Source organism: Spodoptera frugiperda, chromosome 1, assembly GCF_023101765.2.
Source record: "Spodoptera frugiperda isolate SF20-4 chromosome 1, AGI-APGP_CSIRO_Sfru_2.0, whole genome shotgun sequence".
Classification (NCBI taxonomy): Eukaryota; Metazoa; Arthropoda; class Insecta; order Lepidoptera; family Noctuidae; genus Spodoptera; species Spodoptera frugiperda.
Window position 1 is genome coordinate 3773030 of NC_064212.1, and position 15828 is coordinate 3788857.

General features: G+C 35.4%; 1 protein-coding gene across 1 annotated transcript; it reads left to right on the forward strand.

Moving 5' to 3' along the window:
* The first annotated feature begins 1043 nt into the window (after window positions 1-1043).
* On the forward strand, window positions 1044-12711 carry LOC118273226 (neither inactivation nor afterpotential protein C). Its single transcript, XM_035590085.2, has 17 exons — window positions 1044-1132; window positions 2556-2882; window positions 3030-3134; window positions 4477-4856; window positions 4924-5014; window positions 5093-5374; window positions 5448-5836; window positions 5904-6452; window positions 6534-6826; window positions 6902-7200; window positions 7292-7581; window positions 7783-7932; window positions 8016-8119; window positions 8266-8334; window positions 8694-8881; window positions 11273-11472; window positions 11627-12711. Exons 2-17 carry the CDS (start codon window positions 2592-2594, stop codon window positions 12543-12545), a joined length of 4599 nt encoding a protein of 1532 aa, XP_035445978.2. The 5' UTR covers window positions 1044-1132; window positions 2556-2591; the 3' UTR covers window positions 12546-12711.
* The last annotated feature ends 3117 nt before the right edge of the window (window positions 12712-15828 follow it).

Sequence of the window (15828 nt, forward strand, 5' to 3'; positions counted from 1 at the left end):
GATAAAGAATTCACAAATACTTACATGAAAACTAAAATTAGTTACTTTGAACTCCTATACAAATTGGACGTTGAATGAAACCAAAGGCTTCAAAAAACCACTATACGAGATTACTTCCACCCTTCCTTTCACATCCTGATCATTCATAAACCTAACAGTAAATTGACAGATCTTTTTTGACATTCAAAAACAGGTACCATTGAACTTTGAATAACCGTTTTTGTATTCATTGCTGTTCCGCTTTTAAAGTTATAGGGGCATGATCGAATACTAGTTGGCATGACAGATTGATTTTTTTAAAAGATCCATCACACAGAGTATGTGTTGCGAATTAATTTCGATAATTGTTTCCTAAACAAGAATTTCACAGTCGTCATTCGAAACGGTATTTTTAAGTGGATAGTTTAGATTGTGATTGATTTTTGTATCGTTAAGATTTTGATTGAACGAGATGTTTTTTTTTCTATATATTCTATTTAGCTGGTAGTGTTGAGTTTCTTGGAGACTTTTCAAGTCTTTATTACTTTGTTTTCTTTCCTCCTTTTATTTCTTCATCTTTATAAAAAGAGAAAAAATGGCAATAGGATAGAACATATCATAGATATATAAAAATAAGGCGTATTATTATGTTGATCACGTGTCATTCGGGATAAAAGAAGGAATAAAGAAAAAAACGCTTCACCCTTAGCACGTTACTCTTTGAGGGAAAGAAATTCGAATGAAGTACACGCTAACATAATAATGCTGATCCTTAATATAGTCCAAATAAACACACGAATAGGATACTTCGAGAACAAATCCTCCCTAATCGAATTTTAATTACTTTCACGGATTTAGCAATCCAATACTAAAAAGATCTACACTTACGTAAGCACAGATTACTGCCTAGATATACCATCTAGTACTAACTTACATACTTAGCTAAAGAAACACAATTAAACGCGTCCCCAATTAAATTGTATCCAAGGTATGTAGGAAGGTCGTCGGGCATTATGACCTAATACTATTAGAGGATTAGCAGTGTTCTTAATACGTGAAGCCCTAGCACTTGTGAGCTCTCGCCAGGGAAAGGAACACTCGGCCCTGCGCCGTGGCCGATGCCGTATCGTTGGAGGTGGTTGGAGAGAAGTGGGTGAGTCTTTACTGTTGTTTTTTTTTATTTAACTGAAGATTGAAAAAGAAATTAATGTTAATTAATTTGTTTTTAAAATAAAAGGCATTTAGTTAATTCTGTGCGATGTTATTGTCAAATGAAATAGAGACTATTTAGTACAGTGGGACTGGGGTATAAGGCAGGTGAAAATTAACTCGTATTATCACAACTTCGGTCATTTTCTCAGTTATAATGAAATGTTATGTTGTTATTATTGTTTTTACACAAAAACAATTGGTAAAATATTCATACTTGTATGTATACAGATTGAAGGCTTTACATCTAATTTAGTTCATCTTCACTATACTATTGTTTGAACATCACTATTAAATTAATAAATTAGCCAGGTACATATTAGTAGCTAATTCATTCTTAAGTTAAAGAAGGCATACATCAAGAATAGTGGCATGTTATAAAGTACCGCCATCTGTTATCGGTAATATAAACTACACACGAGCTCTCCGTACAAAATCTAGACACACGGCAGTGTGTCCGCCAAGTTCGAGCAAAAAAACCGACACACCGGCCGTGGGTTATATTACACGAACCATTTCGGGCCAAGTTCGACCCACCTATAACTCAAAATCTATTTTATCTACGGAGATGAAAAGTATCTGTCGAGATCTACTTACTTATCTAAAATACAAAATTTCATTAATGTACCTATTGTAGGTCTTGAGATATTGACGTCAGAAAATCGCTAATTTTACTATACACTACTGACTGAACATCACTCACTCACTCATCAAAAACCTAGACCACTTCCAATGGTCGTATTGACTTGAAAATTAGGTCAAGGTAAAGGAAAAAATCTGAAAATGGCCAAGTGTGAGTCGGTTTTAAAAATAATGAAGGTGTAAATTCATACCCCTAAAGAACTAAAACAAAAAAAATATCTTTATCTTCCAATGGTCGTACCGACCTAAAATTCGTTACGAAGGTTTGTATTTAGTCAAAATAAAGTAAAATAAGAAAATAAACCTTACAAAAATAAATGAAATCCCACCCAAAACAATAGATAATATTGGAATGCTTCGCCTATAAAAGAAGTGAGATCTAAATAAGTACCAAGTTCCATACACAGACTTCAGTTAAAAATGATATAACTTGGCAAGTTTTAATAGAAAATTATATACTTGACTCATTGCGTTTAGTAGGTTTATAACAAAGTGTGTGAAAACTTGCCAACTTGTTATATCATTTTTAACTGAGGTCTGTGTATGGAACTTGGAAGTCTCACTTCTTTTATAGGCGAAGCATTCCCATTGTAGAAGGATATACTGTTACTGTACTCAACGTCCCATTGTAGAAGGTCAACTATCAAAATATAACAACACCAGGTTGCAAAAAACTACTGAGAATTTGTTTTAGCTTAACATCACCTATTGTGACTTTCCTACAGGATAACTCAATACGTTAGGTACATGATCCGTCCACCATGAAGGACGGTCTGAACGTATCGGCCTTGCCGAGTCCCTTTGACCGATACAAACTCGAAGGTAAACTTGGAGCTGGTATCTTCGGCGAAGTACATCGGGCTTCGGACTCACAAGCAGCTGGCAAAAATGTCGCAGTCAAAATACAAACGTACACAGACGAAAATGAAGATCACATACAGGAAGAATACAAAATACTCAGAGACTTCACCAAACATCCCAATCTGATAGATTTCTACGGAGTGTTCTGTGAGAAATCTGAAGGCGTGAGGAAGATATGGTTCGTTCTTGAGGTACGTTAGCGCATTAAACTCAAAAGCCTATTAACGCAACTCAATGGAACTCAATGAGTGCATAATATTTCAATGCCAGAGTTACCGCAGCGTCTTTTGAAAACGTCGCCATGATTCAAATAACACAATGAATCATCTATTTTCCAGTTGTGCGAATGTGGATCTGTCATCGATATTGTCAGGAAACTGAAAGCAACAGACAGAAAAATGTCCGAGGAACACATCGCTTACATCCTCAAATATACGATCAAGGTAAGACCATATTCGACTGACTATAAACATGTCGCTCGTCACATACGAGTCGAGATGGCTGTTTATAAAACAAAGGGCCTGCCAGTCCACCTTTCAACGGCTGAATCAATTGGTAGGTACTTTGAATGCAAACTCAATTGTTCTCGGATCTGTGTCCCGGCTATTTCTGTTGCTCGCGTGACGTCGAATAAAATATTGCCCGGCGAATGTCCACGTACGTTGAAATACAATCTAGAGCCATTACTTAAAATGCACGCCGCTTTATTTGATGTGATTCGCGACGGAACAGTCGAACTTGTCGATGCGAATGTCGGTGCGCGCCCGACAACACCATGATGGCCCCCCATCGCGGCGCATCGCTCAATTATCGTAAATAATGCTCGCACACACAAGATATACGGATCTCTGGCGCAGTAGCCGATGATCTCTCTAACGCGAATCAGTCAATGGAAAATCTTTCTTATATCCTTATGATAAGGTAGGTTCGAATCGAAGCAAGTTCGTCCTTCGAGGCCTCAAGTTATCGGAGTGGGTTAAATGCGTATTATCTTTATGCAAGCCACTTGGTTCACAATACCGGTGCTCTGTCCTCTTCGTAAGGCAGATCTTCCACGCATATCTATCGATGTTGCATCTCGTAAAGTACGATCAAAGTCGAAATTGGGATGTCATCTTTGTCGATACTTTCATAAAATGTTGTATCGATTATTTAACTAATAATAAAAAACCAGATTGTTGAGTAAAGAAATAAAAATTTAGTACACTAGTAATTTCGTACATATTTTGTCAATAAGTGTGTTACTTACGCTTTGGAAAATATGTATTTTAGAAAAAAAATTACTTATAAATAACAAAACAATTAAGCCTATAAACGAAGTATACTTTCTAAATAAAATATTTCAGAAAATAAATTAAGTCACGAGGATGACATTGTGAAAACAAAACTATAAATAATTTTCCATTCCTTACAAAACTTAGAAATATCGTGAGTTAAGCGTGATCAATGAAACAATCGACAATGAAATATCGATAAACATTGTGTACAACACTAACAACTAAACGATCGTAATGAACGCATTAAACAAGCTGATATATCAGACAGCAGAGAGCGCGGACAGCCCGCCTGCGACAGCACTGAAGCTCCGATATGTATGCAAATAGGCCCCAATGAATCTTCGGGGCGTGGGGACTTGATTGACGCTGACGTTAGTATCGCCCAGCCGTCTTAACAATCCACGAGTCCTCCGCGTTAGGGGCGGTCACTCCATCACTCCCTGTCAAACTACCGTGTTGACTGCCTCGATTGGTGCAATCAATTCTACCTCACTCATTTGTATTCTAGGCGCTCGTTTACTTGCACGAGAACAAAGTGATACACCGCAACGTAAGATGCAGCAACATTCTGATTACAAAAGACGGCGAAGTGAAGTTGACCGATTTTGGATTGTCTTGCAAATTGAAAGGTACCCTTGATACGAGTCAGACAAATATTGGATCGCCCAGTTGGATGGCTCCTGAAGTAGTGACATGTGGTGATGAGGGTTATGGAAACAGGATAGATGTATGGGCTTTAGGTATAACGGCTATAGAAATGGCTGATGGGAAAGCGCCGTTTCAAGAAATGCATCCAACAAGAGCACTTTTCCAAATCGTGAGGAATCCTCCACCGAGCTTATTGAAACCTGCTATGTGGTCTAATGATATTAATGATTTTATTACTGAGTAAGTATACCGTACCTTTCGATTAATAATAATACGAATATTCTTCTAAGAAGTCTCACATTTTCAGATGTCTTGAAAAGAATCCTGAACACCGACCTTATATGATGGAATTGGAAGAGCATCCTTTCATTCAATCGGTTCCGGAAAATGACTTTCATGTAAGTGTAGTTCACATTTTGGTAATATAATAATATCACGATACGATTAAGATATAACATCTTAATATGTTTCGATAGCTCACAACAGAATTAAAAGTATTAGCTGCAGATATGAAGAATGTGTCACTAACAGATAAATTACCCGAAAGGATGATTAAAAACGGCCTACTAACTGTGCAAGGAGTTTCTGAACCTGAAACCATGCAAGTAGAAGATTTAGCAGCATTGGAAAAATTAACAGAAGACAGCATTCTGACAGAGTTACAAACTAAATTAGCCAAAGGGTCTTTTATGTCGTTTATCGGAGATGTTCTCTTAATCCTCAATCCAAATACAAATGATGATATCTATAATGAAAGTGTAAGTACGGAAAATTAAGAACATTCTTCTTTGAATCAATCAGAATTTAATTATAAAATGTAAATGTTTTCAGTACCACAAAAAATATGAATGTAAGTCGAGGTCGGATAATGAGCCGCACATATTCGCTGTAGCAGACAGTGCATATCAAGACGCTCTGCATCATAATGAACCGCAGCATGTCGTATTTTCTGGTGAATGTAAATCAGGAAAAACTACAAATATGTTACATGCACTATCTCACCTCACATTCTTAGGATCAATGAAGAACAATACAGCTGAAAGGATACAAAAAGCAACTAAAGTAATACAAGCCGCTATAACTGGAGCAACTCCATTAAATGCTCATTCCACAAGAGGAATATTCCAAATACAAGTCACTTACGGCAGTTCTGGAAAACTAAGCGGTGCCATATTCTGGTTATACCAGCTAGAAAAGTGGCGCGTCTCCTCCACCGACATGTAAGTAGCTCAGAGTGCAGTTTTACTACGTTTACCGATGGAAATAAAATTCAAATAAGTGTTTCAGGTCTCAAGCCAATTTCAACCTGTTGTATTATTTCTACGACGCCATGGAAGCCGCAAATCGCACGGAAGAACTTTGTTTAGAGAAAAACAGAAAACATCGGTATTTGAGGATACTTGACGAACCGAGTAAGGGTTTGAAAGGTGTACGGGAAAATTTTGAAAATAACGCTACTCTCTATCAGGAATTTATAGAAAATCTTAAAGTTCTGGACTGGGAAGAAGAAGACATAACGTTTTTCGAAACAGTCCTAGCATCTATTCTGGTACTTGGTAACGTCAGGTTTAAGGATGGCAAAAGTGGTACAGCTGAGATAGAAAATCCTGATGAAGCGAAGAAAGTTGCTAAACTACTGTCACTGGAAGAAGTGAAATTTCTATGGGCACTGTTAAATTATTGTTTGATCGAAAGTGGAACTGCTGTGAAGAGAAGACACTCAACTGATGAAGCGAGAGATGCAAGAGATACTTTAGCAAGTGCACTGTACAAGAGGCTAATTGATTGGATGATCAATTTAATAAACTCCAAGCTATCCTTTATGAGATCTGTATTGTAAGTATTCCGCTTTTTGTAACCACTTATTTAACCCGAAAAACTTCAGAATATATTTTAATCAACTAAATAATGTTTCAGTGGTGACAAATACTCAGTGAGCTTGCTGGACATGTTTGGATTCGAATGCTACCACAGAAATAAATTGGAACAGCTAATTGTTAACACTACAAACGAACAAATACAGTTTCTGTACAACCAGAGGATGTTTGCTTGGGAGATGCAGGAAACTGCAGAAGAAGAAGTTCCTGTAGTATCTTTACATTTCTATGACAATAAGAATTCTGTGGATCAGTTAATGGGAAGACCTCTTGGACTATTCTATATTTTAGACGAAGCTAGTCGAACGGGTAGTGGACAAGAGTTCATTATGAGTAAGTAAACTTCCCAATATTACTGACTGACAACCCAATTATAAAAAATTGACGCTGACGATATTAATTTTCCAGGTACAATAAGAACAACGTGCAAAGGACCCTACATCAAACTATCAGGCAGCCACGAATTTAGCGTAGCCCATTACACGGGAAAAGTAAACTACGATTGCAGAGAAATGGCTGACAAAAACAAAGATTTCCTGCCTCCTGAAATGATAGAAACTATGCGAGCTTCTACCAATGTTACACTGCAACAACTGTTTAGGAACAAATTGACTAAAACTGGAAACTTGACTGTGTCGTCAAGCCAACCAAAAGTGACTGTTGTGAGGTCGAAATCTGAGAAAGAAATGGAAAATCTGAAGGCGCGAGTAAGGAATGGTTCTTATTCAACTACACAAAGAACTTGAGACGAAAACTCAAATCAGTTTTTTTACCTACATTTATAACTTATATTTTCAGAAATACAACACGGTTTCCAAGGGCCAATACTCTCAAGTACACCGAATGCGGACAGCAGCTGCGACGTACAGGGCTACTAGTCTAGAAATTCTGAAGCAGCTATCCATAGGTCCTGGCAGTGGAGGCACCCATTACGTTCGCTGTGTCAGAGCTGATCTGAATGACAACCCTAGAGGATTCCAACCAGAAGTGGTTAGGCAGCAGATAAGAGCCCTGGCCATTTTGGATACAGCGAAAGCACGACAGAGTGGGTTCTCAAGTCGTATACCCTTTGCAGAGTTTATTCGGAGGTAAGGGGCACACCATTTTATTAAGGACCCTTAAACCATTATGATATTTTCTCGTTCTTGAATGATAATGATAAATGATACATGATATTTATTTTGCGAATAGGTTATAAAATAACACTTTTACACGCAATCTCTTAAACAACGGCAATGGCAAAGCAGGTCTTTTGACTTATCTATCTCTTGATCAAATTGTCATTACAGATATCGTTTCCTAGCATTTGATTTTGATGAAAACGTAGAGGTGACGAAAGAGAACTGCAGGCTTCTGATGATTCGTCTTAAGATGGAAGGCTGGGTGCTTGGTAAAAGTAAAGTATTTTTGAAATATTACAACGAAGAATTTTTATCCAGGTAAGACATAATAATATAACAAGGAACAACGTATGATAATGGAAGATGCTAATGATCGAATGAAAATTTATTTTGTATTTTAGACTCTACGAAACGCAGGTAAAGAAAATTATTAAAGTGCAATGCATGATGAGGGCTTTCTTGGCTAGAAGAAAAGCTAACAAAGATAAATCGAAAATGAAGCATAGTAAGTATTGATTCTTCATTCGTTACATGACCTTTTTGATACAAGATACTTACTGCACTGTTTCCAATATAAACCTAAGATTACGGTGAACTCAGTTTTTCCCGGAGTTTCTTTGACATACTTTAAATATTTTTATGAATTTTCAGTAAAAGAACTGAAGAAACAACAATCGATGAACGTGACCGAAGACGAAGCTGCATTGTTGATACAAAAAGGTATGACAATTACTTTCCTTATTATTTTCTTTTCTACAGAAGGTCCTATGATCACAAAGACAATCCAAACTTAATTTTCTTGATAGCTTGAAGTTCAAGGTCGAATTTAATCCAACAAACGTTTAAAAAATAATAGAATTTACGGCTAATCCCATAAGTCTTGTTAGGTAGAGGTTGTCAAAAGAGGGTAGGTATACTGAAAATAAACAAATAGTGTTGCATGTTAAAAAGTGAAAATAACCACACTATAACTTGAAATAAATTAGTTATTTACTTACCTAAATAACTTTAATTTTGATATTATTTCTAAATATAAAATGTTTGAAATAAGTAAAGAAGTACATACCTCTTTTTTACAGCATACAGAGGTTACATAGTCCGCAAAGCGTACGGGCCGCTCATAAATAAAAGTACAGGACAAATTGATGAAGAAACAGCGTCATTCCTAAAGAGATTCGCTATGAAGTGGAAAAGCCGGTCTATATTTCAAGTTTTGTTGCAATATCGAGCAGTTCGCTATCAGGATCTAGTACATTTCTCGCAGCAGGTAATTTATTGACACATTTATCTTTAGTTGGAGTTATTTTGTAAAACTGCACTTTGTTAAAGATTTGCAATATTGTCTTTAAGATAGGACGTAAAATATTGCATTAATATTGATCTCCTGCATTCACTTTTGTCTATATATTTAATAAGCATTATATTTTCTTTTACGAAGTGTGTTTTACAGAATAACTCTAACAATGAAATCCCCCAAAAACATCATTTTTTAAATATCTTTTCATTGAAAATTTATTTACTTGCAAGTATACAACAATATTAGGGAAGGGGGAAAACCGTTTATTTTGAAAAGAACGGTTACCACATTTGAATTCTTTCTCTGACTTTGTAGATGCCTAGAAAATTAACGAGAAAAATTATGAAACGTGTGACTGAGATGTCAAATAATACAGTCAACTATGAGATGTTACATGATAATAGTTCTGTAATAAACGATCTTGGCAAGCGTGGAGTCTGCGACACTTTTGCTAAATTGTCGAGTCTGGGTGCACGTAAAGTGCACGGGTGGTATCGACAACTATCTTTACCATAGCGACGTAGAGCATTATTCATGATTCATGATAATGTTTAATTAAATGACTAGACTACATAATTACCTATTATATCGCCTAGATGTCGTTGAATATAAAAATTAGGTTTTAAGAACATATAAATATTACACAGCGACGAAATAGTCTAGAAACGCTACAGACGTAGATAGCCAAATTGATTGTTGTATTTTTTTAACCTTTTGAACGCCAGAGCGTAAACACATCGGCGCCCCTTCTACGCCAAGCCACAAATTCAGTACAAAAACCTACAAAAAAAATAGTGATTCCAACATCTTACTTCGAAAAGTTATCGATAACCAATGAATCCGTGCTTTTCGTTCTATATTTTTTAAATAAATATTATTCGTTGCATTGGTCTTTTATTTAACTTGACCCTATTTGGTATCATACTATCATTAAACAGCAGTTACTAAGTTCTAAGCAACCTAAAAGCAAACATTAGAACTACAAACGAATAAATCAATAATATAATAAGGTACATCACTAATCTGGTTCGTGACGTCATCCGCCGACGTGAAGACACGTCTCTGGCGTGGCTGGCACGACTTTTGACAACTTTCTCGCATGCGAGTAGGGATGTGATCATGTGATATTGTGGTACATAAAAAATAATAATATTTTATTATTTAAAACAATTTAATCATCACTACATAGTATAAAACAAAGTCGCTTTTTCTGTCATGTTGTATGTCCCTATGAACGCTTAAATCTTTAAAACTACGCAACGGATTTTGATGCGGTTTTTTTTAATAGATAGAGTAACTCATGAGGAAGGTTTTTATGTATAATACAGGTATAATATATCACCATTGCACCCATGCGAAGCTGGGGCGGGTCGCTAGTTTTACATATAATTATTAGTCGGATTCTTCGAAACTTGGCAAACTTATGTCATCCAAGTCCTTTTGCTGTTCAAATTTTAATATTACCACCGATCATAATAATAAATGTAGTAAAGCACTAGCAGACTCCCGTAGCGCTAATGATGTCACCGCTTGACGTCCATTCCCGTCTGTGGCGTACAGGTAACTGTCTATGAGCTCTTACATAGGGATGCGCGAGAGTGGACAGTAAACTATCGATTTAAGGATATCAATTATAAGTTCTTTTCCACATTTTTTTAAATATTATACATTAGGAATATTCAGATACGAATATTTGTCAGTAAAAAGTAATTGTCAAAGTAATAGTAAGCTACTTTCAATAAAATATTTCATAAATTTGGAATATAAGTTACCTTACCTACCCATCACTAGCTGACGTGTCTTGACGTCTGTGGCGTGGGGAAATACACAATTTTACGGATTTCGATTAGCAATATTTGACGATTGTTTTTTCTTGTGAATTCAAATAATGAATATATCTTTGTGTCAATTTACAATATTTCACTAAAGTAGTTTGAAATAATAGGAAAAAGAAACACAGAAAACTTAATTTAGTATATTTATTTTGTATTTAAAAATGTCGTTTTCTTGACGTCTATAGACGTCGGTGGCGTGTTTGGCACGATTTCGTTAGACGTCTATAAACGTCCGTGGCGTTCAAAAGGTTAAACAACTACCAAAATATAAATTGGTAAGTTTAAAGAGTATTGCACTCTTAAGCGAAACTTTGCGACGCATTACAATCATCTGCTATTTGCTATGCAAACAATATTAAATAATTTTATTTTAAAAATTTCTAGGTACAGACGTCTGCACATTAAGATAACCAATCAGTCAATTTCCTTAATCGATTTTCAACTTTATAGCCCTTATAATAAAATTGAAAATCAATTTTCTTAATGTGCTAGCGTCCGTACATATAACTTTCCTCTTTCATTTTAGGTGCATATTTACAACCAGGCAGTTTTGGAAGCACTTCTAAACACCAGTACCTCAGTACTTCTAGATCGGGTGGACCCTCATTCTAAGGAGGGAGACTTCCTCGGGTCTGGTCCCCCTACAGTGTGGAAGCTTCCGTTCAGGATCGACCAGCTGCAGTATTACGACACCTCGTACATGTGTGACCCTTCAGCTAAGAGCAAGTGAGTATTCATTATAGACGAATTAATTATATTAAATATAAAAAATATTGGGTCATGAAAACAAATCGAATAACCCTTCGAAAAATTAAAATAACTTTAAAATATTAAATGTATTATTCTTAAAAACACTAATGTGTCCAATTTCTTCTTATAGTGACACATTTGCCAGTCAATATGATTCCGACCACGAGCAGTGGGACGAACCGTTGAAACGTCGATTTAGTTCAGCACAAACCGACACCAGTAAAGCGTCGGCGAGCACACAGACGCTCATCACAGTGCCATTCTGCAGAGACCCGACGCAGCCAGTGCCCGTGCTACCGCCCGATGAACCGGACAAATCAACCGCGACAAAATCCGCCCGTAAAGACGGACCCGCCAATAGACCCGCAGTATACAAAAAGAAACCAGGCCATACACCACAATCTTACTACCAGCCGCCAGAACCCTGGGCAGGAGTACGGGATGACACAGATATCCTCGAAGATGCAGCACCAAAGCTACGAAAGTCTGGCTACAGTAGAAGCCTCTACGCTATTGATAATGAAGCCCAAGATCCCATAATGGAACTGCAAGCAATGGCTAAGTCCACCAGCGATATGAACGAGGACGATCCTCCATTCAATTTCCAGGCTATGCTGAAGAAAACTCCTCGGAACAGGGCGTCCATGAAGAGGTCTAACGAGTTGGGTAATGATATGGAAGAAAAACAGGTGGTAACTAAGCATATCATCTCACCGAGCAGGGCCAAACCACCAGCAGCCCCCAAAATGCAGGCGCCGACTCCTCCGCCAGGTAAACCTCCTACTCCTTCAACCAAACGTACTGCCCCAACACCTCCGCCCTGCAGGATGGCAGCAGAGACTCCTCCGCCCAGCAGAGTAACTCCACCTCCACAACGATCTCCAAGTAAAGAGTTCATTCGCAAAAATTCAAAGGACCTCATTATAGCTGCTTTGAAAAAGAGAGATTCACAAACCGATCTGATCAATTCTGACGACAATAAAATGGAAAGCGAGAAAGTGGAGCTAGCGCCAGGGATCACAGTCGAGGGGACGGTCACAGATTTATAAAAGACAAATTAAATTTCGTAAAAAATATATTTAATCTCCATTGCATTGGAAGTCCGCATACATTATTATGGCGTTACAATATTAATATTGTTTTTGACAATTTAGTTTTAAAGCCATACGTGTTATGTTATCATAAGATTTTTGTTAATTTCTATATTATATAATTTTAATCTCAATAGAGTTAAGTATATTAAATACAAAAGATGATCTTAAAGCGAAATTATGGCGAAACATGTGTGACATGTGTACTTAACACATTTATACACAATTTTAAGGTTTCATCACATCGTAAAAAAATATATCGAATTTTATATTAAACCTTAAGAGTAGCTTATCCGAAATTGCTTTGGTAACTTATTATATTCGCTTATAAACTAGAGTGTGGTGACATGGACATTTATATTGCCATAGAAACACAGTGATCAGTGGTCCGTGTATTACATTAAATAAATAGCATTTATTGGTGAGCGATACATTACGTCATAAATACCTTAAAAGCATTTTATTTGCAGCATTTGTCACTAGAGAGTTATAATGAAGAATTAGATTTCTAGATAATACTTAGTGCTTTTATTTCTAATTGTATCGCTCATGTAGAGATCCTGTACGTATGTTTCACTTTGCCTTTAAGCTCACATTGTTAATCAAAGCTCGATCGAATAATTTGTACAGAGTGATATGTTCCTATAAAATTCCGATTTAGATAACAAAGTATAATAAATTATGTTGTTTCCAAAGGTCCTGTACATTTTAAGCCAAGTTTACATTATTTCAGTTCAGTTATTCAGCAAAAAGGATATGTGTATTGTGAGATATCGGTAAATGATAGTTTTTTAGTATGATTAGACTTTAGAATGGTTAAAAATCTGGATTTGCCATACATAAATTTTCTTTCCTGTTTTATTTTTCTAACACTACTTTTTTATTCCACAACCGTCCACCTGATGGTAAGTAGTTACAGTGGCCTATGAACGCTACTAAAATTGAACTGAAATAATGTAAACTACGCTTAATTTACAAGTAAAAAGTAACTTTTTAATTTCATTTTTGTTTAACAAATGAAACTCGAGAGCATTTAGTCATGTATTGAGCAATGATTTAATATTTAAGAATACGTTTTTTTTGACAATTCTTTATTTAAAAATTGTTTAGAGTAAGAAGTATCAAGAAGTACCAAAGAGGTTCATTTGAAAGAAGAATAACTAGCTTCTTTTCAACGATAGGTATGTTAAACAATGATATTACAATAATGATTGACCACCACAAACTACTTGCCTTACATTTATAAAATCACTTGGAAAAAATATATATACCAGAATAAAGTACCAAAATATACGTTTTACTTCACATTATACTTTTCCATATATAATTTTTCTCTTCATAATTTAGGCCACGCATTTTATATCGTATATTTTTTTGAAATTTCATCATTATATCTCTAGAAATCACATCCTAAAGTTATTGCCGAATATTAATAATTGACTTAAAAACTAATTTTTGAATTAGAAAAATACGTCGAAAAGTATTATTATAAAAATATTGATTGCTTATTATTATGTTTCTAACTTACAATTAAGTTTTAAAATATCAGTCAATGTGTTATGTTAAATGGCTTGTACAAAATATTTGATTGGATTAAATATTTCATACTGTTATCGCTCTGAGTAATTTATTTTCCTACTCCCTATAAAAAACGAATAAAATGTAATTGGATTTAAGTGTCTGTAAGTTACTCCATAGAAGAGGCCTGTGGGCCACTGACTGGGGGAGTCAGACTTTTGCTGTATAAGCGGGGATAGGTGTTAGCGTAGTGTTCCATGCGTGCTACTTGAGGAAGGGAAGCTAAAGTGGCGGGACCTGCCGCAAAAATAGCTGTAGCTCCAAGTTAATTTTAAGAATTTTGAAAAATTGAGTTCTAAAGTGCGCTATTTTTTGTATGTGTCCACTCATAGTTTAGCATGTTGTGTGCAGTCAATTTTCTGTGTTGCCGTTAAAGTTAAGACCCCTAGCTGGGGTTATTTTGACCCTCTTTTGCCAAGTTTGATATAAGTCTGAGGAGGTAAGTAAATTGCAATATAATAGGTTCAGACGCCATTTTAGACTCTATACTAATACTGCAAATCCTAATGTGTTGATATAATAATATTGAATTATTATTATACAGTAAAATAGGTATCTAAAACAGAGCGATATCAGTAAGTCGACATTTATGATATGGACGCTTTTAGTTTTTTTTAATGAAATTATGCCTTATGGTTAGAACTAAATATAGCCAAAGATTTTTTAGTCTGATATATATTACCATAACAACTAAATTATCATTATTTTCATATTATTTTCTGGGATTATATTGACTTAGAATACGAAATGTAATAGTTTAGATAATTATTTATTTAAAATCAATTAATTTATGGCGGTTATACTACTAAAAACCGTGACTTCATTAATTTGAGATCATAACATACTTAACGTAATTTAATAATTAAATATAACCAAAATACGTTACTAATTATTAGCCGAAGTAACCCTAAACATAACCAAAAAGGTTGCAGGATACTTCCCTAGACCGAATGACCAAGTTTTATGTATATCTGTGGTCTTCATCGAATCGAAATATCGTCTATATTTTACAAACGTCATGGACGATGCAAATAAGACTTTAATTAAACCCAAAAGATTCCTTTCACATCGTTTTCTTAAAGGGAGACTTAAGAAATACCATTTAAAGTTCAAAATCCAACTTTCAGCAACTTAGAATAGGTGCAAAAATAAAAAGTGTATAATTACTGACCATGTGGTTGTGATATTATGGACTGGCCGTAACTTAGAGTAGTAATAAACATGCTCTAATTTACACAAGGTGTAAAAAAAGTGTTGAAGAGCAACTGCATCGGTATACTGACAAAACATTAAAACAGTGTATTGTAATCTAAACATTGAAACATATTCTTGAAACTGAACCCTATTATAGCAATAGAATAAGATATGCATCAGTCATCAGAGCATGGTAAGCAATCAGCCTTATTCTATAGCTATAACAGGTTTAATACATATTACGGTTGGACTTACAAGTCCAATAAAAGAGAGCTGTTGGTTAACATTAAATAATCAACAAAATGAATTCGACTGAAATATTACCTGTCACATTATTATTATTCATAACAAAACAAAAAACTGACCTCATTTTATCTCAACTAAAATTTTACGAATGCTCAAGAACACTAATCAAGTTGTGGAAACTCGGTAACACAATAATTAATTAATGTAAAATAATTATTAACCT